Genomic DNA, 25,759 nt, shown 5'->3' on the forward strand with positions numbered 1-25,759 from the left:
TATGAATTAATTCTCAGAAAATACCTATTTTATTTTCTTGTGATCCTTAGTTCCCTTCTGCCCATATTCTAGGCTGACAAAATAAAAGGAATTTTATTTAAAAGTGGTATATTTTTGTTTCTGGTATCTTTAAGAACTATTATAGAATATCTTAATTAAACTAGCTTATCCTCTCTGTAATTTCTTAATTTTTATAGTACTTCCTTATTACTTGGAAGTAAATAAATTATAGTTTTCATAGAACTATAATTATACATTGTTGACTGTGTAATTATGCATTGTAATGCTTTTTGTATCTTCTGTTTTCAAAGGTTTTTTTATTGTCCACTTGGCATATGCTTCTGGAATAATATTCACCATGGTTTTGGATGACCTTCCAAACTTAGAAGACATCTATACTTCCTTGTGTTCATCAACAGTGGAGGACTCAGAGATGGATTTTGACTCTGGACTAGAAGATGATGACTCAAAAAGTGATAGTATTTTGGAGGATTCCACAATCTTTGTGGCCTTCAAAGGAAATATAGATGATAAAGACTTCAAATGGAAATTGGACACAATATTGGAGAACGTGCCCAATTTGTTACACATGGGTAATTTGCTTTATTTTTCCTTCTTGTTACTCTTTGAATTGTCCTTCTATGGTTATCTCGAGTTTTACAAAGTACAACTGTGGTTGTACTAGGTTGAAAGGCTGATTTTAATTGCAAAGTTGGAATTTTAGGATTTTTTTTTTAATAGAAATGCTGTTGTATTTTTTTAAGTATATGGAGTAACTGAACATAATAAAGCATTACTTAGCATAGTAATCCTTAAATTATCTGTTCTAATGGATAGGAGTAATTCTATCTAATTTTAGCTCTCTGGTCTTTAGTTTCCTTACCTATAAAATGAAGAAGTAAGACTGGATCTTTGAGGTGACTTAAAACTTACAAAAATCTTTTACTCCATGGTTCTACTTAAAATGAACTTGAAATTTGTTCTTTTAAATTTTAGGTCAGAGGTTAACCGATAGCCTGCTGTGTGTATCCATGTGCAGCCATGTGTTATGGTCCACTTTAGTTTTTGGGTTTTTTTTTTTTTAATGTTTGAATTTCATTGCCACTGCTTTGAAAAATGAGATATTTTACATTAAAATTCAGATTTTAGATTTGTCTTTAAACAGGAAAGGTCAGATAACATTGAGCTCTCCTATCCCAGGTGGTGCTGAGTAGCAGCTGCCACTGAAGGCAGGCCTTCCCCTCACGACAGTCCCATCTGTCCTCTTCACACATTTAGATAACCTGTAGTGGTCTTGTGGGAAGTTGTGCTTGTCAACTTTGGTTTAGATGTTCTCCATATTTTCTGGGTAGCACAATTATTTAATCCCTTCAGACATAGTACAAAGCCTAGATTTTATCCTTTTATCACAGATCTTGATTTGATTCAGTGCTAACCAACTTCTTTAGGTTTTTGGGGTCTTATTCATTATAATTGATGTCAGGAGGAGAGCTGTCTTTTTTTCCAAGGGTCTTTCTTTTACTATGTTATATAAGACTTCTCTATAGTTCTGGATTATTTAACATAGTATTAGAGACTTCTATGGTGAAAGTTGTAATTATCACCATAATCATGTCATAATATATCATATCTTAAGGGCTAGCTGCACCTGAAATTGTTCATTGCTCATTGCTCTTTTTTTAAAAAATATTTATTTGGCTGTGTTGGGTCTTAGTTGAGGCACGTGAGATCTTCGTTGTGGCATGTGGAATCTTTCATTGTGGCACACAGACTCTTCATTGCAGCACGTGGGCTTCTCTCTAGTTTTGGCGCTTGGGCTCTAGAGCTCGCAGGCTCAGTAGTTGTGGCACTCAGGCTGTCTAGTTGTGGGGCGCAGGCTCCAGATCGCACGGGCTCAGTAGTTGCAGCGCACGAGCTTAGTTGCCCCACAGCATTTGGGATCTTAGTTCCCCAGCCAGTGATCAAACCTGTGTCCCCTGCATTGGAAGGCGGATTCTTAACCACTGGACCACCAGGGAAGTCCTGCTCATTGCTCTTAATTATCCACATTTTTTTCTTGTTTTTAAATTGCTGAATTAGTTTATTAATGGCTTTTAAATAAATTAGCAGACTCAGACTTATGGTTATCAGTTACAGTCTTGATCCAAAAAGTATTTTAAGTCAGATGTTCTCAAATACAATGGAAGTTAAAAATTTTGATAAAATGTAACTGTTACAGTTAAAGATTTTTCTGCAGGCTTATCACAAGTAGATAATGTCATAAGCAAATTTAACGTTTGTCTAGACCACGTAAGTATAAGATTCCAGTACTGTTCAGACTGGGAAGAAGCCCTGAAGCATCTATACTCTGTGGTACCAGGATCTCAAGCTCCCTGCCTTTTGCTGTTTGGATGCATAAATATCATGGAAAGAAAAATGACCTGAAAAGCGGAGCTGGATTCTGATGCCATGATGCTGCTAGGTAGCCACTGGATTCTGAGCAAATCTCTTAGACTTTCTGGGCTTCAGTTTCCTCACCTATAAAATAGACTTAAACTAAATATTTCATAATCCTTCCTAAAGCTCTGTGATTGTACTAACCTTCTGCTCTTAGCAAATGATCTCTTTTTTCCACATAAGAACAAGTAGACTCCATGTCTGGATAAATGTATAACGCATAATGGTTTTGGAGGTGGCAGTGGCTTTAGGCAACATGTAGGCACTTTCCTGTATCCATATATATTTCTTATTTTGAGAATAGATATTCCTGTATGACCATTTTCTCAATACTGGAATGTATAATTGAATGGAGGATACAAGAGATTTAATGTAGCTGAGTTTATAACAAAAGAGAAAATTATTTTGTATGGGGTTGTGGGGGAAAAAATGTTTTTTTATTATCTAACTGGACCTGGGATTTGCTTTCCAACTGTGAAATATAATTACAGAAAACATTACCTCCTCAATTAGTTTAACTTTTGCATCTTAATTTAAAAACATGTTCTAAAGTTTGCATTGACTTTTCAGATTTGCTGAAATATAATGTTTTCATATCCTAACTGAAATGTAGTTGTCAAGTTTATGTTGCTTTTCTCCTCAGTTTGGTATGCTTCAGTGGAAATTGTTTAAAGTAGAAAAAGATTAAAAATGAGAGACATAAAGAATCAAGATTTAAGCCTTCCTTAAATTGAAGCATTTATAGGATATTGGAAGAAATGTTTGCTCCCTCTATGAATATCTTTCACAGAGATGCCCAGTGAAAATTTAAATATGAGTATTAAAATTTCAATTGTTTCGTTTGAAGAAGTAAAATTGCTTAACATTTTATAAGTGAATCTACTATTTTCCTTTTTAGTGCTCTTTCTTTAAACAAGTTTAGTGAATTATAGCTACAGATTCCCTAATATCTTACAATTGGCGTATCTGCCAGTTAAATTTTTATAAAATTTCACTTGAAATTTGAAACTTGAATATTCTTAGCTTCTCAGTTCATATACATTGAACTGAGTCCAGAAGTAGACCTTATTCTGTTAATTTAAACTTGTCTCTCCGTTCTCTCTTATGTTTCTTACTCCATCTTACTGCTTTCCATTTATTTAGTGCCTATGGTGTGTCAGATCCTGTGCTAGATTTTTGGCATATTATTATCTCATTTAACACTCACAGTCTCATGAAGTAGTTTTTTCATGGTTTTAGAGACGAGAAAGAAGTTTCAGAAATGTGAAGTAACTTGTTCATGGTCACCCAGGTGCTAAGTGGTACAGCTGGGATTAAATTTAAAGTCTGGGCTTCCCTGGTGGCACAGTGGTTAAGGATCCGCCTGCCAGAGCACAGGGAGATCAGCTCGGTGCTTTGTGACCGCCTGGAGGGGTGGGATGGGGAGGGTGGGAGGGAGGGAGATGCATGAGGGAAGGGATGTGGGAACAGATGTATATGTATGACTGATTCACTTTGTTATAAAGCAGAAACTAATTAAAAAAAATAAAATAAAATAAAATAAAATTAAATTAAAAAAAAAAAAAAAAAAAGAATCCGCCTGCCAATGCAGGGGACACGGGTTTGAGCCCTGGTCCGGGAAGATCCCACATGCCGCGGAGCAACTAAGCCTGCGTGCCACAACTACTGAGCTTGCACTCTAGAGCCCGCGAGCCACAACTACTGAAGCCCGTGTGCCTAGAGCCCGTGCTCCACAACGAAGAGTAGCCCCCACTCACTGCAACTAGAGAGAGCCTGCACGCAGCAACGAAGACCCAAAGCAGCCAAAAATTAATAAATAGATAGATGGATGGATAAATAAATAAATAAAACAAATAAATTTATAAAAAAACAAAATAATAATAATAATAAAGTCTATCTGATACCAAAGCTTAAACTCTCTCAGCTACTCCATGCTGGTATTCTACCTTGTTCTTTTACTTTGTTGTTGTTGTTCATTCCATGTCTTCTGTTGGCTAAAAGATTACTAATATTATTCTCTTTCTTTCACGACCAAGAATCCAGCAAGCTAAAGGTACAGAAGGTAGAGCCCTGGAACAGCGTGCGTGTGACATTCAACATCCCCCGGGAAGCAGCGGAGCGGCTTCGGATCCTGGCTCAGAGCAACAACCAGCAGCTTCGGGATCTGGGAATTCTCTCCGTTCAGATTGAAGGTGCATGTCTGGACCCAGATTATAGGAACAGTAGAATATAGCATGTGCTGCTTTGTCTGTTCCTCTCAAGTTGAATTCAGAATGCCAAATAACTCATGTCACCTGTGCTTTACATTGCAGCATCTTAAGATAAAGAGGAATTGAGGCTCTGGTTGGGTCCTGACGCTTCAGCATCCACAGCCTCAGACTCCATTTCCTTGCCTGATGTTGGCTGTCATTCTGTCAGACTTTGATTTTACTGGTACCCTAACCAAGGACTGATTTGTCTTTTAAAGAATATCTAATTTCAGTTGCTTCCTTCCACCCAATAAGCCTTATTTAGTATTTATTTATCTAACAGAGACTAGGAGGCCCTGAACAATCCTTTTGTAGCAGTATTCATTTTTCAGATGCTTTTGACAGAGTGATCTTTTAAAAATGAAAATATGGGGCTTCCCTGGTGGCGCAGTGGTTGAGAGTCCGCCTGCCGATGCAGGGGACCCGGGTTTGTGCCCCGGTCCGGGAAGATCCCACATACCGCGGAGCGGCTGGGCCTGTGAGCATGGCTGCTGAGCCTGCGCGTCCGGAGCCTGTGCTCCGCAACGGGAGAGGCTGCAACAGTAAATAATAATAAATAAATAAATAAATAAAAATGAAAATATGGAGTATACACACACACACACAGCTTAAAACCCTGCTGTGGCTTGCTATTCACAGAATAATGACCAAACTCCTTATCGTGACCTCAGGCTTTGCATGGTCTGACATCTACCTTTCTCATCTAGCCTTATCTTTTACAACTCTCCTCCTTCTTCTTTGCTATCTATTCTAGCCTCCTCAGCTTTCTTTTAGGTTCCTTGAATATGCATTTCTTCTTCCTGCCAGGAGTCCTTTGCATTGATGTCTTCTCTATATGGATATTGTTCCCTACCATTCCCCTTTCCCTTAGTTATACCTACTCAGCCTTCAAGTATCAGCTTAAATCTTTTTTTTTTTTTCCCAGCTTAAATCTTGAGGAGGTGTTTTCTGAGCTCCTTGACTAAGTCAGAGTCTTTTGTCATGTACTCTTACAAAAGTCTGGTTTTTTTCTCCCTCAGATCATTTTCTCACACTTTGATTAAAGCAGTCATTTGATGATTGTTTTGTTCCCCCATGGACTGCAAGCTCCAGTAGGGGCAGGGACCGTATCTTGTTTTGCTCATTGTTGAATCTTTGCTTGCCTGTACATGTCAAGTTCTTTAATAAACATATGTTGAATGAAAGCAAGGGAAGCACATATATAATAGTAACACTTTGGTTCAGCCCTCAGAATAAATGATAAATAAAATATGGTCTTTGTCATTATAAACTCAAAAGGAGCTCATGACCTTGATGAGGGAGACAAACCTGAGAGATGTAAGTATCAGGTATGGGGAAGCACAAAGGAGATTCTATCTTTTGGTACCCAATGAACTAAAACCTTCTTTTCCCCTCCTGTGTTGATGTAAACAAGGTGGCAACCAGTGAGTGATTCCGGCCTTCTCTTGCCCTGGTGGGCCAAGCCTTCCTGACCCTGTGCTTGCATAGGACCTAAATGCTCCATTGAACCTCAGTAAATGAAAGGTCAACATATTGTATGTAGGAGTGAGACACATTTTATGCAGTTAAGATTGTAGGTTGCTATGCCCCAGAAGGGGCGATATCAACAAACAGATTATTTAGAGAGATTATTCAGAGATATATAGATTGAGAAATAGGGTAAATTCCATAATTTGATAAACAAGGAAATAGTGGCTTAAACAATAACCAGTTTGTTTCAAAAAATGTTGGATTGTCTAAAAGGATTCAGAAAAGTAAAATTAATTCACAGCAATATATTGGATGTAAGATGAACTTTTTTTTTTTTTTTTTGTGGTACGCGGGCCTCTCACTGTTGTGGCCTCTCCCGTTATGGAGCACAGGCTCCAGACGCGCAGGCTCAGCGGCCATGGCTCACGGGACCAGCCGCTCCGTGGCATGTGGGATCCTCCCGGACTGGGGCATGAACCCGCATCCCCTGCATCGGCAGGTGGACTACCAACCACTGCGCCACCAGGGAAGCCCTAGGATGAACTTTTGGGAAGAGTAGAAGTCAAATAACTATTGGTAATAAGACTATATAGGCTGTTTATGCTTTATAAGCACAAAAGCACATGTATTTTTTATAAGAAACATGTAAGCAGTTTCTTAAAAACCCCAAACATTTTACAGTCTCTCTTACCTATTTACCTGAATTAAAAGGGCTTTGTGGTAGTGTTTTCCTCTGGAGAAAGGAAACACCAGTTTCTTCTCTTAATCATACCTACTTCCTACAGATTCTTAAAAGGGTAAAATGCTGATTCCCCTTTATCATTACAGCCACAAATTAAAATACAAGTACCAGCAAGGAAGCCAAATAGATAACATATATTACAAGAAATTATGCAATTTACATATGGCAGTGATTATCACATTGCAGAAAAGAGTTCTTTAACTTTTAGGGTACACATATGTGTCCCAGGTGATCTCCTTTTCTCTTTCCACACTCCCTGGGAATTCAGGCAGGAGTGAAAGTGGTGGCAATAGCTGTTGCTTTTGTGAAACTGGTGATGGGGCTGATGCCTTTTAAGTTGTAAGAGAAGGTATTGCCACTGTCGTGGTGTCTGCTGCAGGGCTGGAGGGACAGGTTGTTTCTCCCAACAGACTGTTCTCCATTGAAGAATACTCCCCGTACCCTTCTTTTGAGTTTTGGCCAGGGAGTTGGGGAGATGTCTTTTTTGAGGACATTGTGTGACTTCTCTGTAAATTCATTCTGATTTAAAGCAGGAGTCTGTGTCAAGGGCCAGGGAATAAATTTTTTGGCTCTGTGGGCCAGAAGATCTCTGTCAAGACAACTCAGCTCTACAGTAGTAGTGCAAAAACAGCCATAGGCAATATGTAAATGAATGAATGTGCTGTGTTCCAATAACGCTTATTTAAATAAACAGGCAGCAGGCTAGATTTGGCCCACAGGCCATAGTTTGCCAACCCCCACCAGCAAGTTGGAGAGCCAGTAGTGTTCTCTACGTGTGTTTCCTTGACAACAGTTAGCTTACGTGCAGGTGGCAAATAGGAGAATAACAGTAGTATAGTGTGGAAATTGTGTTTCATTCATATGTGATTTTTTTTCCCCCTGGGCAAGGGGAGTTAGATTAGTAGCAATAGAAGGGTTAATTGTCCACAAGAAAAGCCAAAAAGCCTTTAGATCCGTTGCTACATAGGTGGGAGTCCTTTCAGCTTTACTTCAGGAAAATTAAGGATGAGAAGTTACACTCATCTCCCTTCCCCAGAAGTATACCCTCAGCATTGCACGGCTCATTTCAGTTTCTCCTGTACCCACCTTAATGGTGGCTCCACTGGCTCAAAGCTCCACTTCATCTACATTATTTCCCACCTTTAACCAGTCATTTTCATTCCACTGTTTTGGGGTATGTTGCCTACACCAATTTTTGTTTTTATTAGCGCTCTGGTTACAAAGCCGCATGGGTTTTGAGTTTGCCTCAACACTGTTTTTCCAATAAAACCTATTATTTTCAGTGTGAGATTTTTATAGACTGCGAGGTTTTCAAGGAATTCATTTATCATATAGAAAAATGTCTATGATTCTTTGTAAGGTTAAAATAAGATGACTATTCATCATATAGCCAGTAAATAGCTAATGAGTGCCTACTGTGTACCAGGCACTGTTCAGTGTTTAAAGGATATAATTAAGGTGGCCATATAATTTATCATCTAAATTAGGAAATTGAGAGTAAAGGGGGTTACTGTTAATAACTATTAATTAACTGTTAATAACTATAAGTGAATGAATAAGTAACTGTTGATACATGAGATGTGCTCTGAAGAAGTAACAAGATGTTCTGGTAAGGGTGACCTCACCTTAGATTAGAAGATTGGAGAAGGCCTTTTGGGGCATGTGACACTTAAGATTACATTGAAAATTGAGAAGTTGGTTTATGTGAAGGGTGCGGGAGAACTGTTCTAGGCAGAGAGAACAACATGTGCAAAGGCCTTGAGGTGAGAAGTGGGTTTGTGTGCCTAAGAAAGTAAAAAAAATGCCACTGAGGCTGAATCCTTGTTATTGAAGGAGAAAGTACTGTGAGTTGAGGTTAGAGAGAAAGGCAAGGACCACGTCTGGGCTGTCAGTAGCAGCCACAAGCCATTTACATGATCTGATGTCCATTTCAAGAACAATACTCTTTCTACCTAGAATGTCTTAGCAAGTTTAGTGTATTAATAGTTCTTTTCCTTTAGTGGAAACCCTCAAGATCTGTATTCTCTTTTCTCTTTTCTTCCTGACTCCCATAGGCAACTTAGAACATCTTGTAGCCCCTGGTGATTGGTCACTTATTGGTAGTATATTTGTTCCCTATTACCAAGCTACCTGCCCGGTTAAAATACTTAATATTTTATCTATTTATCTAGCTGACCTAGATCAGTGACAAGACAGAGGGAACTGCTGTGCCCTCATTGGCTTCCTTCTTTATCATCTTGCTCTGTAAAACATTAAGTTAATGAACAAGGTGAACACACCCTTTCAAATTTTCAGCCATAGGCTAGCTATACTTTTATCTGCCCACAAGGTGGTGCTGTCTTCCAGAGTAACAGTAGTCAAAGTTTGGGATTAAGCACAAGGAAGCATCCCAAAACTTGTTTCAGAGACCTTTTTATCAAGTGAGATTTAAATTGCCTCTAACTTTAGAGTCTACTCAATTGGAACACTTCTAGTGACATTACCTACCAGGCTATTGTGAGGTTCAAATGAGATACAATTTTATAAGCATTAAAAACCCTATACAAAATGTTGGTCTTTATCATAAGATGTCTCAGAGGTAGATTAGTAGCAACCTGTCTACTCTTCATTGCATGAATTTCTCTGCTGCATATCTATTTATACTGCAGTCATTGAAAGGGAAATGGTATTTTGCTTACAAATATCACAGTGTCCCCATGCCATCATATGTTCTTTCTCCATTAACCTACTTGTATTTCTAATTTCTGATCATAAATTCTCAAAAGGTAATCTAGGATTTTGAGACTTTCTGAGAATATTTTCTTTCTACACACACGCATTCAAGGTAAGTTGGTTGAAAATAAATATTCAGAGTTCCAAGCTCTCTGCTGATGCCATACATCATTAACGATTGTCCGTCTGCTGTATTGTGAGAATTGGTTATGTTCTCCCTGTGCTTCATGTAAGTGAACCTGCTCAGGTTAGGTTGAAGAAAGACCTGTATAGTATTGAACTCACCCTTTTTGTGGTGGTAAACTTACCGTAATTCTTCAAAAACACATAAAACTAAAGCTCTCGGATATCTATTTTTAAATGAAATTTGCATCTTATTCTGATGATTTCCTTTTTTAACCTACCTATCATTTTCAGGGGAAGGTGCTATCAACCTTGCTTTGGCTCAGAACCGAAGCCAAGATGTGAGAATGAATGGACCCATGGGAGCTGGAAATTCAGTTAGGATAGAGGCGGGATTTCCCATGGCAGGTGGTCCAGGTGAGATCTACTCAATTGTATGACATTTTACTAGTTTCCTTTTTTGGCTTTATTTGCTAGTGTATGATCATTTGGGTCCTGCAAGATAGTTGGGGGTTCCTGACACATTTCTGTTTATTGGTTCAGGAAAGCAAGACGTGAATCTAGACTCTCAGGAGGCTAGAATCACAAAGTATGGAGCATATACAGTCTTTGTGATCTTTTGGGCTTATGCTTAAAGGTAGATGAGCCCTGAACCATGCAGCAAACATTTATTGAGTTTTCATTGTATGACAGGACCTATGCTAAGTTTTGAAAGTAGAACTGAATAAAACATCTTCTACCCTCAGGGTGTTTATAGCATAGTGTAGCTTTCCAACTCCCACCTTTCTCTGTGACTGAGAATCTGTGAGCTGAGAGTTCTTGCATGCTTATATGTAATCTGCAGAAGTATGTGGGAGAATATTGTGTTTTTATCTATTTAGAATTTGAGAGAGTTATAAATTTTTTGCTAACTTTTTAGCAGTCCTGAAATTTCTTAGGGATTGAACGCAATATTCTGTGAGTCACAGAATATTAGAATTGAGTTGGCTCTCTCATTTGAAGTTGAGGAACCTGTGGAGTTCACAGAAAGGAAGCAATTTGCCCTGGGTCAAGTAGCAGTGGGCTAATATCACAGCTCTAACTCCCCAGGTCACTGCTATTTTCACAACACTAGTGGCTTTCAGACTTTTTCTGCTGCAGGATCTTTTATTCAAATAAGCCAGAAAAGCACAGCTGCTATGGTTGAAGGAGAGTAAGTACCTGAAACTATACCCAGTCATTCACCTCCCCATCTACCACAGTAGCTCTTGAAGAAATGCAGCAGAATAGAGAAGCTCAGTTTATAAAGCCATTTTTCTGAACTGTAGCTGAAGACTTGGCCATATAGAATTGGAACTAGGTTTTTATCCTGGCACTGCCATTTAGTGTTTACCTCAAGCTAGTCACTGTAACTCTCCAGGCAACAGTTTCTTCACCTATAAAATGAGATAGTAATGCCTATAATCTTTTGAGCTCATGCTTGAAGATGGATGAGCCCTGAGCCATATAGCAAACATTTACTGAGTTCCTGTTATGTGTCAGGGCCTGTGTTGTTGGGCTGTTTGGGAGTACTATATAGTAAATGTAAAATACCCAACCTGGAACCTATAGTAGGGAGTTAAAAGATACAGTTCTCCATAGAAGTCTGAGCATTTGGTGTTAAGGCAGCTTGATGAGAGGTTATAAGTGACGCTATTGCCACTACTGAAGAACCAGGGCCAGAAGAAGAGTGGGCAGAGTTTAGCCAAGTTGCATATAGTTAGTGAAAGACTAGACCTAGGATGAGACTCAGGAAATCTGGGTTCTGGTCTCAATTTCTGGCCAGATGTCTTAATATTTACTAGCCTTAGTTAGCTGTAAACATATTTAATTATGTCCTAGAAACGATGTTATAGATCTCTTCCAGCCTTAAAACATTAGGACTCTTAAAACAGTATCAACACACTAATTGCAAGCTCTCCTAGTATCTGGCAAATAGCAGGCATATTTACTAAGCATCTCTGAAAAGTGAGTGTAAATTTTAGTGATGTGTAGGTAGTTCATTATCAACATAGGAAACTTAAAAGCTTTAGGTTGAAATTAGGTTAGACTGGTATTTAATGAAGGACACTATGGTAATATATACAGTATAAAGTTTCAGGAAAAATCAATTAGTAATGATCTGTAGTCACAGTAACATTTTAACCCCTAGGTGTCTTTCTTTACTGCCAAGCATACTTTAAGAATGTTTTTTCTGTTGTCCATTGGGATAGTGGATGCAAACAAAATTTAACATTTGGTTAAACTAAACAGAAATTTTTCAAGGGAAAGAGACCTTAACTAGCCTCTAAAACAATAATAAATAACTCTGGAATTGTGTATCTAGAATGTCTTACACTAAATTATTCTTAATGCCATTTTCTTCTCTTAACATTGGCAACAGAAAGTTGACTGATAAGCAGGAGTCTTTCGTAATGAAAACCAAATCCGTGGCCTATTTTCTTTTCATAGCCTCATAGAATCCCAAGATTAGTGATTATACCATACTAGTCATTTAGTCATGTGTCACTACTGATGTTTTGAACCCATAATTCTTTCCTGTGGGGAGCTGTTCTATGCATTGTAGGATGTTCAGCAGCATCCCTGGCCTCCTATCAGGTGCCAGTAGCAACACTACCTTTTTCCCCCAGTTGTTCCAACCAAAACTGTCTCCAGACATTTCCAAATACCCCTTGGGGGACGAAATTGCCCCCCCCATTGTGAATCATGGCTCTAGTCCAGATTCCCACATAGTGCTGGAATGTATTCTATAGTATCTCTACTAAGCATGTAGCCAGCATGCACTTAAACATTTCTGAGGATAGGAAGCTGATTGTAGACTAAGAAAACCTGTTTCTTCTTATCTCCTAAGAACTTTCTGTCTAATTACCATCTTAGAAAAATGGGGTGGGGTTCCTCAGAAACAAATCCATTTTTTTATTAATTAATTTTTTTATATACAGCAGGTTCTTATTAGTTATCTGTTTTTTTTATACAGCAGGTTCATATTAGTCATCAATTTTATACACATCAGTGTATACATGTCAATCCCAATCTCCCAGTTCATCACACCTCCACCCCCACCCCCCTGCCGCTTTCCCGCCTTGGTGTCCATACATTTGTTCTCTACATCTGTGTCTCAGTTTCTGCCCTGCAAACCGGTAGAAACAAATCCATTTTTAACAGATAAACATTTACCTAATTGCCCTCTCCCAACTACAAAACACCTGAAAATGCTGGTTGAAATATAACATTTAATGTACAGCTGAGCTTGTAAGACAGTAAGGGAAATCCTCAGGGCAAGAAAGAAGTCAAAGAAGAAATTTGAATAGCAGTAAACAAATGAGGAGATGCTGCAGGGGCTAAGAAATTTGAGTTTTAATGGCCAAGAGGGATAAAATTTGAAGCCTTGCCTTGGGTCCACATAAAGAAGTTAGAATTAGGAATCCTTCATGAAGCCAGGATTTTCAGTAAAAGGTAGATTAGAAAACTTTCACTCTCTGGCACAAGGAGACAAATGCAAAACTTGTCTCTCTTGGTCTGGGCTCTAGCTGAGGAGTGTGAGAAAAGGTTGTTGTAGAATTGTCTTCTCTATCCTTATGCATGTTGGACATTTAATGTATTATTGAAATGACCCAGGTACAGCTCAACTAAGTTATTAAGTGGTCCTAAAGTGGTAATAATCGTTGAAGCTCTCACCCCAAACCATTGCAGATTTCTTATAAAGCCTACTCCAAATTCATAAAATTTAGAGTCCCTCCCTCCAGAATTCTAGATAATAGGAATATCAGCATGTTTAAAATTATGAAAGTTCTAAGAAGAGGACAAGACGCTATCAAAACACAAAGAGAATTTGGGGGAAAAACAGAACTTATAGAAATTTAAAAATTATTGAAGTGAATAACTTATTCAGCAAATTAGACACAGCTGAATTGGAAGGTGAGTTTGAAGAAATTACCCAGAATACAGCAGACAATAAATTAAGAGATGGAAATATGAAAGAGGTCAAGAGAAGTGAAGGATAAAATGAAAAGTTGAATATATATCTGAAAAGAGTTCCAGAAGAAGATAAAGAAATTGAGGAGGGACAATAGTGAAAGAGAGAATGGCTGAAATTTTTCCAGAATTGATGAAAGACATGAGTCCTCAGATTCAGAAGTCCAGTAATTCTGAGCCCTACAAATAAAAATAAATTCACATCTAGACACAAAATTGTAAAACTACAGAGCATGATAAACAAAGAGAATGTTAAAAGCAACTCAAAATCAAAGACCAGTTATTTATAAAGGGAAGATTATCAGACCCACAGCTGATTTCTCAGTGGCAACATTGGAAGCCATGAAACATTAGAATAATATTTTCAAAGTGATGAGAAAATTATTAACAGCCCAGAATTTTAAACAAAGCTATAGTATCAAGAGTAGTATGAATTAAAGACCTTTTTAAAGAGACTAAGAGAATTTACCATTAACAGACCCTTGCTAATTGAACTGCCCAAGGATGTACTTCAGGAAGAAGAAAATTGAACCTAAGATGGAAGAAATAAGAGCTAAGAAGGAATGGTGAGCTAAATAATTGGTAAACATGGGGTAAATCTAAATAAGCGTTGACTTATTTAGTAATGATGATCATATATGGTCTTTAGACATTAAGTCAGATATGTCTGTTGACATTTTTAAAATATCACTAAAATAATAGAGTGTATAGCTTCTAAACTAGTAGTGGGGGGGTGGGTAGAAAGGAAAGGCATGATGAAAAAAATCAATACGATAAAATTCAGGAAAAGTAGGAAAACAGCATAGAAAAAGAAGGGTAAAAAGCAGTGGTATCATAAAATGATAAACCAAAATATACCGGTAATTAACAATAAATGCAAATGGATTATAAGCACTGATAAAGTGATTAATAGATTGAATAATAATCTCAGATTTAGTTATGTGCTCTTACAGGAATGATATAAAACATAAGGTCTCAGTTCATAGTTAAAAGGATAGAGAAAAATAGAGAATCCAGATGAATATTAACCAAGAAAAAGGAGTATAACAATATTTTTATCAGATAAAAATCATTACTGAGGATAAAAAGAACCACTGTATAATATAAAAGGAAGAATTCAGGAAGATAGCTAAACTTTTGTGTTCTTAATAACCTAGGCTCAAAATATGTGAGGCAAAAATGGTCCGAATTCATATAGATAGCAAATCCTAGGGGAGATTTTAACACACCTGGATTAGTAATTGATGGATTGAGCAAAAACTAGTAAGGATAAAGAAAGCTTGAATAATATAATTAGAATAGTTTGATATAATGGATATATTCAGAAACCATACACTAATAATTCAAGAATTCTTAATCTTTACAAGAGTAACATTTATATAAATTGACCATGTGTTATTCCCACAGCAGGTTTCAGTAAATACCAAATGTTGATAACACACAGATCATTTTCTCTGACCACAGTGCAATTAAGTCAAGTCAGTGGCCAAAAAAAAAGAAGCAGAAGAAGAAGAAAAAAAAAACCTGACCAACTAAAATATCCCATATTTTTAGAAATTTTAAAATATGTTCTAAATACCCAGTGATTTTTTAAAAAGCAATCATGATGGACATTAGAAAATATTTAGAAGGGAATAATGAGAATGGTACATATCAAAATTTGTGAGATGTAGACAGTACAGCATTTGGAAGAAAATTTGAGCTCTCAGATACTTATATTAGAGCAGAACATCAACTGAAAATTAACAGGCCAAATGTCTGACTTAAGAATTGAGAAAAGGAACAGCAAAGTAATAATTTAGGAGGAAGGAAATAATAAAGGTAAGAGCAGAGATAAGTAAAGTATGAATTAAAAAACCCAATGGAACAGAGCAGCAAAACCAAAAGATATTTCTTTGAAAAGACAACTAACATTGATGATCCTGGTAAGACAAATAAAAAAGAAAGAGGCACAAGCAATGTCAAGAAAGAAAAAAAGCATACGCTTTAAAGGGTGTATTTTTTTTTTTTTTTTTTTTTTTTATGGCTGTGTTGGCTCTTCGTTTCTGTGCGAGGGCTTTCTCTAGTTGCGGCAAGTGGGGGCCACTCCTCATCGCGGTGCGCAGGCCTCTCACTATCGCTGCCTCTCTTGTTGCGGAGCACAGGCTCCAGACGCGCAGGCTCAGTAATTGTGGCTCACGGGGCTAGTTGCTCCGCGGCATGTGGGATCTTCCCAGACCAGGGCTCGAAGCTGTGTCCCCTGCATTGGCAGGCAGATTCTCAACCACTGCGCCACCAGGGAAGCCCTAAAGGGTGTATTTTATAGTATGTGAATTCTATCTTAATTTTAAAAAATATTTGTTTGTTTTCCTTATTATTTTTCACTGTGTCGGGTCTTAGTTGCGGCACACGGGATCTTTGTTGAGGCATACAGGATCTTTTTTTTTTTTTCCCATTACGGCACGCAGTCTGCTCAGGTTTCTCTCTAGTTGCGGCACGCAGGCTTCTCTCTAGTTGTGGCGTGTGGGTTTTCTCTCTATAGTTGTGGCGTGCAGGCTTCAGAGCCTATGGGCTCTGTAGTTTGCCACACATGGGCTCTCTCGTTGAGGCGTACGAGCTCAGTAGTTGTGGCACGCAGGCTTAATTGCCCTGCGGCATGTGGGATCTTAGTTCCCCGACCAGGGATCGAACCCACGTCCCCTGCATTGGGAGGCAGATTCTTTACCACTGGACCACCAGGGGAATCCCTTAATTTTAAAAAAGAATGGAAAGAAGAGTATTCCATGAATAACTTTATGCTAATAAATTTGAAAGCACTGGCAAAGAAACAGTTTTCTGGAAAATATAATTTAAAACTGACTTAATAAGGTGTATCAAATGAAAAATCTATAAGTACTTAAGAAATTGAAATAATCTGTCTCCCTATGAATCAGTATAACCACAGGCTCAGATGATTTTACAGGTGAGTTTTACTAAATATTTAAAAGACAGATACACATATTCTTTCAGAGCATAGAAAAAGAGGAAAGATGCTTTCCAGCTCATTTTGAAGTTGTTTTAATCTTGATGCTACAATTAAAGTACAGGAAGAGAGGATAATTATAGGCTATTTTCACTTACGAGCACAGATGCTAAATCCTAGAAAGTCTAATAGTATCAGAAATTAGAGGGACTTCCCTGGCAGTCCAGTGGTTAAGACTTCACCTTCCAATGCAGGGGGTGCGGGTTCCATCTCTGGTCGGGGAGCTAAGATCCCATTTGCCTCATGACCAAAAAACCAAAGCATAAAACAGAAGCAATATTGTAACAAATTCAATAAAGACTTTTAAAGTGGTCCACATCAAAAAAATCTTTAGGGACTTCCCTGGTGGTACAGTGGTTAAGAATCTGCCTTCCAGTGCAGGGGACACGGGTTCGACCCCTGGTCCAGGAAGATCCCACATGCCACGGAGCAACTGAGCCTGTGCACCACAACTACTGAAGCCCACGCACTTAGAACCCATGCTCCGCAGCAAGAGAAGCCACCGCAATGAGAAACCTGTGCACCACAATGAAGAGTAGCCCCCACTTGCTGCAACTAGAGAAAGCCTGTGCACAGCAACGAAGACCCAAATCAGCCAAAAATAAATAAACAAACAAATAAGTAAAATACTTGAAAAACAATCTTCAAAATATTTTTTAAAAATAAAAAGAAATTAGAAAGATATGGAGCAAGAGGAGTTCTCAGACTGCTAGTAAGATTATAAAACTGGCGTAACCACTTTTGAGTGCAGTTTACCAATATCTAGTAAAATTGAAGGTGCTTATACTTCAAAACCTAGCAATTTTAAGTATATAGTCTAAAGACACTCTTACATGTCTGTGGAATACAGGACAAATACATGCACTGCAAAATTCTAAGTATGAAAAGTTAGTATTCATCAGCAGGAGAAAGGATTTATCGGTTCCATAAAATAGGGCACTATTATAGCAGCCAAGATGGATGAATCTCAGAAAATAATATTAAGTGAAAAGGGAAACTGAAGAAGAATACATATAGAATGCTGTCACTTATACAAAGATTAAAAGCATACAAAAAATGTAATGCAGTTTATGTATGTAGGAAAGATAAACATGCATGGAACTGTTAGCCCCAGATATAAGAAGGAGGGAATGGAATGAGATTGGGAAGGAGGAGGCCGCTTCTGGTGTATCTGCATATATATCTGAAGGAGGCAGGGTAGAATGTGTAGATTTAAATAAGGTAGCTGGTGGTATAAAAATTTTCCATACCTTCTTAGATTTTTGAAATATTTCATTAAAAACAAACATTGTGCCAATGCCAGTACTCTATTATAGGGATTTTTTTTTTCTCTAGGGTTAATAAGGATGACCAGCCCTGCCACTGTTATGATACCCCAGGGTGGAAATGTGTCATCTTCCATGATGGCACCAGGCCCCAATTCAGAACTGCAGCCCAGGACTCCTCGCCCTGCTTCTCAGTCAGGTATTGACCTGCAATCTTTGAGAACTGAAGAGGCTGAACTCCCTGCACAGATCATTACAAAATTCACCTCTCTCTGATGCTAAATTCCTAACTGCGCAGCTTAAATGCTGTCTTCTATGTAAAATCTGCCCAGTTTCTTCAAGCTGAAAGTCATCATTTCCTTCTCAGAATTTCTTCTCAGAATTTCTCATTATTCTTCTTATTATTATTATTCCTAAAAATCTGTTCCTTGGCCTACTTAGTCCTGCCACTCCATGACCGAGAATTCTGTATTTGTTTTGTTTTCTTATAGTTCCTCAATATGCTTTGGAGAATACTCCACATTTTATGTTTGGCTCTTATATCCACTTAGAATCATAAGCTCTTTCTAGACAAGATTCATCTTTCTGTCATCTCAGCAGTTGCTTTGCATTATAGCAAGTGCTCACAAACGTTTCATTGAATGATCCCAGAAGATTTTACTCTATATTTGCAGAATTGCCAAGACTGTAGGATTGCTGAAGGATCTAGGTTGCAGTAAGTTAATTATTGCTTTGTTGACTGTCTTTAAACAGATGCAATGGATCCACTCCTCTCTGGGCTCCATATACAGCAGCAAAGTCATCCCTCAGGATCTTTAGTTCCCCCGCACCACCCAATGCAGCCTGTCCCTGTGAACAGACAGATAAACCCAGCTAATTTTCCCCAGCTGCAGCCGCAGCCGCAGCAACAGCCACAGCAGCAGCAGCTGCAGACAAGACCCCCACAGCAACATCAGCAGCAGCAGCCACAGGGAATTCGACCCCAGTTTACTGCCCCAGCTCAGGTGCCTGTTCCTCCAGGCTGGAACCAGCTGCCTTCGGGAGCCCTTCAGCCTCCTCCAGCCCAGAGTTCTCTGGGTACAATGACTGCAAATCAAGGGTGGAAGAAGGCTCCCTTGCCTGGCCCAATGCAACAGCAACTCCAGGCAAGACCATCCTTAGCCACGGTACAGACACCTTCCCACCCTCCCCCTCCGTATCCCTTTGGCAGCCAGCAAGCTTCACAAGCCCATACAAACTTTCCTCAGATGAGCAACCCAGGCCAGTTCACAGCTCCTCAGATGAAGAGCTTGCAAGGAGGGCCCTCTAGGGTCCCAGCCCCCCTGCAGCAGCCCCACCTCACCAACAAGTCTCCTGCCTCCTCACCCTCCTCCTTCCAGCAGGGATCCCCTGCATCCTCCCCAACGGTTAACCAAACTCAGCAGCAGATGGGACCAAGGCCACCTCAAAATAACCCACTTCCCCAGGGATTTCAGCAGCCCGTCAGCTCTCCGGGTCGGAATCCTATGGTTCAACAGGGAAACGTGCCACCTAACTTCATGGTGATGCAGCAGCAACCACCAAATCAGGGGCCACAGAGTTTACATCCAGGCCTAGGAGGTGAGGAACACTGAAGCTATTTGTGTTGGCTAGAGATAGATCTTAGCAGAACTTCAATTTTTAGAGTTAATGGAGGGAGTGAAATAAGGATGTAATTATTTGGTTTTGTGGATATAGTGGTGACACTTGATATGACTTAGTTAACTTGATACATTATGCAGCATCTTACTGGTTATGTTTAAGCTAGCCCTCTGGATAAAAATGCAGGTAAAATTCAATATAGAGATGTTCATTTTGTTTTTCAAAATATTTTTGCTTGATCTTCTACTAGTAAATTAAAACATCCAGAAGAAACAGGATTTTATTAACAGCTTGAGCTGCTCAGCTGTTGAAAACATTAAGATTATGCAATAAAGCAAAAATGAAAAGATAAGAATAGGGTTTTGTTGGGGAAAAGGCCCTTCTGATTTTCACTTTTGATAATCCTAGTTAGTAAAATAGCATGGTGTTTGTTAAATTTGATTAAAGTATAAAGGGGAATAAGTTCAGAAATCATTGACTTTTATAGTTTTATAATGCCAATGCCTGCTCCTTAGAGAGGGAATTCCACCAGTTATACCTAAAGGAGATTTATTTATTTATTTTGTAAGGTGCCTCTTGTATGAAGAAAAAGCAATGGAGCTTAATGTGTGAGAGGTAAAACGATTACAGTAAAACTTATCCATCTCCATGTTTATTATTTATTCTTATTAATCATTGATCTAGTGCACATGAATGTGCTTGGAGCTTTTCAGTAAGGTATAGAGAGTAATACTGTCATCTGATAAACATACCCCCCACCAAAAGACACCCATTACCTACCCAGAAAAAAAACCCTTGCATCTTTAGTGCAACATAGCAAAGGCATGTTCCCATGATTTCTGGTGAAATTAAGTTGCTCATCAGTCTTTTCACTCTCTTGTAATTACTTTAACTGACATGCAGGCGGTAATATTTGAATCCTAAGAAGTTTTTAGAAAGTGCAAGAATGTTTCGGCTCCAAACTTCACTGTTCTGGGCATCTAGCCTTGGATCAGTGGAAGCTGGGTAGTCCCTCCTGCAGATGTGATTACTGATTTAATTACAATGGAAGCATGCAAATGGGGACTTGTCACTGCTAAAGAAAGGACAAATGCATATTTGTCTACAGAGCATTTTTCAGGACATTGAAAATTTGGCCCTTAAATAAATGGACTAATACAAAAAAATTTTAAGTGAGCTTAGGTCTTAATGCTTTTCATAGAGCAAGTGATGTGCTCACCTAGGTGATCTGGCCACATCCAGGCCTATGTTATAAACTATGAGTGGGTTCTGAGATTCTCCTTATTTACAGATTTGTTTTCTGAAATTAAACCTTCCTATAAAAGAAAATATTACTTTAGTAAGATTGCATCAGAGTATGGTTTTTGGTACCATAGCTGTCAGTATTTCAGCAAACCTTTTGAGGGGAAGGTGTAATGATAAATTTAATATACCCTCACTTTGACGCTCCTGTGAATTGTTTCTGATCTCTCATCTCTTCCAAAGAGACAAGCACAATATTGGGGAGAAATTCTCCACAAAGGAAGTTATCATCCATTTCCCTCAATGGAAAAAAAAATCACCTATGTATGCTTAATATCGGGACCCAGGTCTTTGTTTTATAGTAGTTCTTATCAGTTTGTGTGAATATGAGAGAATTTAGCATATTCCTTTGGTACCTGTGTTAAAGTATGTAAAGTTTTGGGGTCCGTTGTATTACAGAAAAGTGAGCCCTAAACCTTGCTGTGACGTGGCCTCAGATCACATTTAGGGAGCAGATTGCCATCTTTTCCTTGGCATGTTCTAAGTGTAAATTTTTTAGTATTTCTTTTTCATTTTGACAATGCTCATGTAAGAGATTGTGTTGATTTTTTTAACCATCTTTCCCAACCTTATTAAAGATCCTACCAGTGTGACAGAGAGAGCTAAGCCAGTGGAGACTTCATGCAGCTCATCCTTATTCATTCCACATCTAAGCAAGAGTATAAATTTGCTAGGTAACTGCCTTACTCGTTGTTTTCTATTAAGGAATGCCTAAACGCCTCCCACCTGGCTTCTCAGCAGGACAGGCCAATCCGAACTTTATGCAAGGTCAGGTGCCTTCGACCACAGCAACTACCCCTGGGAATTCAGGAGCCCCTCAGCTGCAAGCAAATCAAAATGTCCAGCATGCAGGTTTGTTTTCTGTGATTTATTCAGCCAGCATTTATTGAACATTGTGAGGTAGGTAGACAACAAGGATATACAGAGAAATAGAAGCCCTGGTCCTTCCCTTAGTTTCAGACCTATAAATAATTATTCTTTCAGGGCAATAACTGATATATTGAAATTAGGTGAAATGTCTAGAGAATCTAGAAACACCTAAAGAAAGGAGATAAAACTTGAGGTAGAGCTGGGGTCAGCCTTTTTTTTTTTTCCTGAAAAGAGCCAGATAGTAAATATTTTAGGCTTTGCAGGTTATATGTTCTCTGTTGCAACTACATAACTTTGCTGTTGTAGCACCAAAGTAGCCATAGACGATACATAAATGAATGACCATGGCAGTGTTCCAACCTGCCTGTCTGCTACTGCAAAACTATATTCCTGAACTCTGAATTCATGTTTATTTACAAACTGGCAATGGGCCTGATTTGGCCCATGGACCATAGTTTGCTTACCGCTCAGTTAGTGAAAGGGCAAAAGGTGTCTCTGGCAAAGGAGATGATAGGTACAAAGGCATGGAGGCACATGGCATTTTGAACAACTGTGGCTTTTAAAATCTCTTTATAGTTCATGTTAACATTGTATATGCTGAGTGTCTGAATTCTGTGGTGTTTGAAGACCAGGCTTTAATCATTACAGGTTAGGAGGACAAATAGTGTGGCGCAGAATGCCTAAGAAGTATTTGTAAGCAACATTGTATAAGCCCAGACTTCATGTTTCTGGTTGCTTTTAGGTGACACATGACTAACCCTCTTACCCTTTCTCATTCAGGAAATTTGGACTGAGGTAGCACAAATATTTTCTGAACTCCAATCCCCACTTGGAGTTAGTTCAGTTATGTGGTTCCAACATTAATTGTAAATCACTAAGGAAGGAGAATAGTTTTAAACTTAAAAAAAAAAAAAAAAACCTCTTGGAAGCTTAGAGAAGGGTAGGGCAAACTGCATGACTTCCCCTATCTGCTAATGCAAAACTATAATTCCTGAGCTATGTGAATTCATGTTTTCTATAGGAAGTTTTAAAACGGTGATAAAATCATTCATAATTCCTCCACATAAGCACAACTTTTATTGATATATTTTTATATAGTGCCTTCCTCCCACATGCACATATTGTTTTGATTTCTCTGTTTATCCCATCTAAGAGAGCTCTACTCTGGTCTGTCATTTTCTCTTCTCCTACCCTATATTATTTCTCTTGTTAGCTTTTACTTCTTCCTGTGAAAATACTTTGTTATTTTACTCTTGCCAACTAGACTCTAAGGGGTCAGGGATTTGATCTATCTTGTTTATTGATGTTACCTCAGTACCAAAAATGCCTTGTACATATTAGGTACTCAATAGATAATTGTTGATGGGATGAATATACACTGGTATATTAGTGTATATAGTATATACAGTGGTCATGGAATTCAATTTAAGGCCAGTTTAGAAAATCTTCCTTAGGATTCAGGAAAAATCTGGATTGTATTAACAGTGGACAGTTTGTCCCCTGTCTCCTGGCTGGAGCATGGACTGGGCTCATAACTTCATTGTGGCTACCACTTTTTAGTCCCCATTTAAAAATGAAAAAAGAGAGGGGGATAAAATAAGCTAGAAGGTTATTCTGCAAAAAGGGAGAGATAATATAAGCAGTTATAGGAAAGTCCCAAAGACCCAACAATAAGTAAACACTGCAGCAAGCCAGGCAGTGTTCTTTGTCTGAATTAGAAATAATTTAGAAGAATAAAACATGTCCCATGTGGTCCACCAGGGACTGCCACAGAGGAGGGTCACTGAAGTTTTAACATCCTTTGTTGACTGTCCTCTGTCTGCAGCTTCTGAATTGTCTTTTAGTTCCACCAGAGGCTCAGCTTCCACATCAAGATTAAATAATTTTTACCACATTGGTGCAGAGGAGACCTGTCTTTAAGAAGTATTAGCTGTTCTTTTCTTTACAGTATAGCATCCAGATGTCAATCCAGATATCACATGCATAACCTTTGAGAGTCATTATTAGTTTCCAAGGAGCATTTTTAAATGTCTTCTCAACTTTGCTGAGGTTTTCTTAAGCGGCAACATCACATTTTTTGTTTCCTGACTCATCTAAAGCAGAGCTTATTTCACTAGCCTACAGTGCTTTTCATAAATTTTCTTCATTTTAAGGTAGCTGCACATCATTTTAAAATAATGAGATGCTGCCTTTCTCTTTGTTTAATCTAAGAGAAAATAAACTTTATTGATCTTCAAAATGTTATCTTTAAGTTACCAAATAGGAGTAAAGAAACGGTTTCTCCTTCTCTATGTATGGTCACTGAGAATATATGCCACAGTCACATATCCATACTATGGAAAACTCACAGAAGTATGTTAAGCACAGCACATTTGTTTATGTTGGTCAGTGGATGTGGGTGAGTTGTGTTTTTCTAATTAAGGTAATTTGAGAATCTTAATACCAGCAAGATAATAGTATTACTTTCTGAAACTGTGCCTTTTTTTTTTTAAAGGTGGTCAAGGAGCTGGTCCTCCTCAAAACCAGATGCAGGTGTCCCACGGGCCACCAAATATGATGCAGCCCAGCCTCATGGGAATTCATGGCAACATGAACAACCAACAGGCTGGTAGTTCTGGGGTTCCTCAGGTGAACCTGGGCAACATGCAAGGCCAGCCCCAGCAGGGCCCACCATCTCAGCTGATGAGCATGCACCAGCAGATCGTGCCCTCCCAGGGCCAGATGGTCCAGCAACAAGGAACCTTGAACCCTCAGAACCCTATGATCCTTTCAAGGGCCCAGCTTATGCCGCAGGGTCAGATGATGGTGAATCCTCAGAGCCAAAATCTTGGGCCCTCGCCACAGAGGATGACCCCACCCAAGCAGATGCTTCCCCAGCAGGGCCCACAAATGATGGCACCACATAACCAGATGATGGGGCCTCAGGGGCAAGTTTTGCTTCAACAGAACCCAATGATAGAGCAGATTATGACCAATCAGATGCAGGGGAATAAGCAACAGTTTAACACTCAGAACCAATCTAATGTCATGTCGGGACCAGCACAGATAATGAGGGGACCAACTCCAAACATGCAAGGAAACATGGTGCAGTTTACGGGACAGATGTCAGGACAGATGCTGCCCCAGCAAGGGCCCGTGAACAACAGTCCATCTCAGGTTATGGGGATTCAGGGGCAGGTCTTGAGGCCACCAGGGCCCAGCCCACATATGGCCCAGCCGCATGGCGATCCTGCTACTACAGCAAATAATGATGTCAGCTTGTCTCAGATGATGCCTGACGTTAGCATGCAACAAAGCAACATGGTCCCCCCCCACGTGCAGGCCATGCAGGGAAACAGTGCCTCGGGAAACCACTTCTCAGGCCATGGGATGCCTTTCAATGCACCTTTCAGTGGAGCACCCAATGGAAATCAGATGTCCTGTGGTCAGAATCCAGGCTTCCCGGTCAATAAGGATGTCACGCTAACAAGCCCATTGTTGGTCAACTTATTGCAGAGTGATATCTCTGCAGGCCATTTTGGGGTAAACAATAAGCAAAATAATACCAACGCAAATAAACCGAAGAAGAAGAAACCCCCTCGGAAGAAGAAAAATAGTCAGCAGGATCTAAAGTAGGTTGTGATAGTTTTGCCTAAAATCTTATTCATTTATTTCTATGTGAACAACTTTTTTTGATGGAAAATTTTAAACATGTATAAAATAAGAATAGTATAATGAAATTACCCCTGCTTCAAATTATCAACTCATAATCCATCTTGCCTTTATCCATGCTCTCCCCATTATCCTCTTGGTTATTTTAAAGCAAGTTCACTTTAAATATTTCAGTATGTACCTCTGAAAGATAAGGACAGGTTTTTGTCTTTGTTTTGTGTTTTTTATGACCACACGATACCATTAGCACACCTGGAAAAACTAATACTTCCTTCATATTCTCACATTTCCAGACAGTGTCCACATTTCCCTGATTATCTCAAAT

General features: G+C 38.9%; 1 protein-coding gene across 8 annotated transcripts in view; it reads left to right on the top strand.

Annotated features, from left to right (window-relative positions):
* The window catches only part of NCOA6 (nuclear receptor coactivator 6), a 108,072-nt gene that overhangs the window by 53,326 nt on the left and 28,987 nt on the right, over window positions 1-25,759 (top strand). For 5 of the 8 annotated variants that reach the window (XM_081256781.1, XM_081256776.1, XM_081256778.1 and 2 more), the window contains 7 exons: window positions 312-593; window positions 4,473-4,628; window positions 10,027-10,149; window positions 18,062-18,190; window positions 18,745-19,590; window positions 21,619-21,765; window positions 24,278-25,394. In XM_081256781.1, the coding sequence (XP_081112907.1) occupies window positions 359-593; window positions 4,473-4,628; window positions 10,027-10,149; window positions 18,062-18,190; window positions 18,745-19,590; window positions 21,619-21,765; window positions 24,278-25,394 (2,753 nt within the window). In that variant the 5' untranslated portion in view covers window positions 312-358. Of the gene's footprint in view, window positions 1-311; window positions 594-4,472; window positions 4,629-10,026; window positions 10,150-13,871; window positions 14,292-18,061; window positions 18,191-18,744; window positions 19,591-21,618; window positions 21,766-24,277; window positions 25,395-25,759 lie in introns of those variants that run through there. The other 3 variants (XM_081256779.1, XM_081256780.1, XM_081256782.1) reach the window with 3 other exon arrangements.

The sequence above is a fragment of the Mesoplodon bidens genome (genome assembly GCF_964165515.1).
Source record: "Mesoplodon bidens genome assembly, chromosome: 15".
Classification (NCBI taxonomy): Eukaryota; Metazoa; Chordata; class Mammalia; order Artiodactyla; family Ziphiidae; genus Mesoplodon; species Mesoplodon bidens.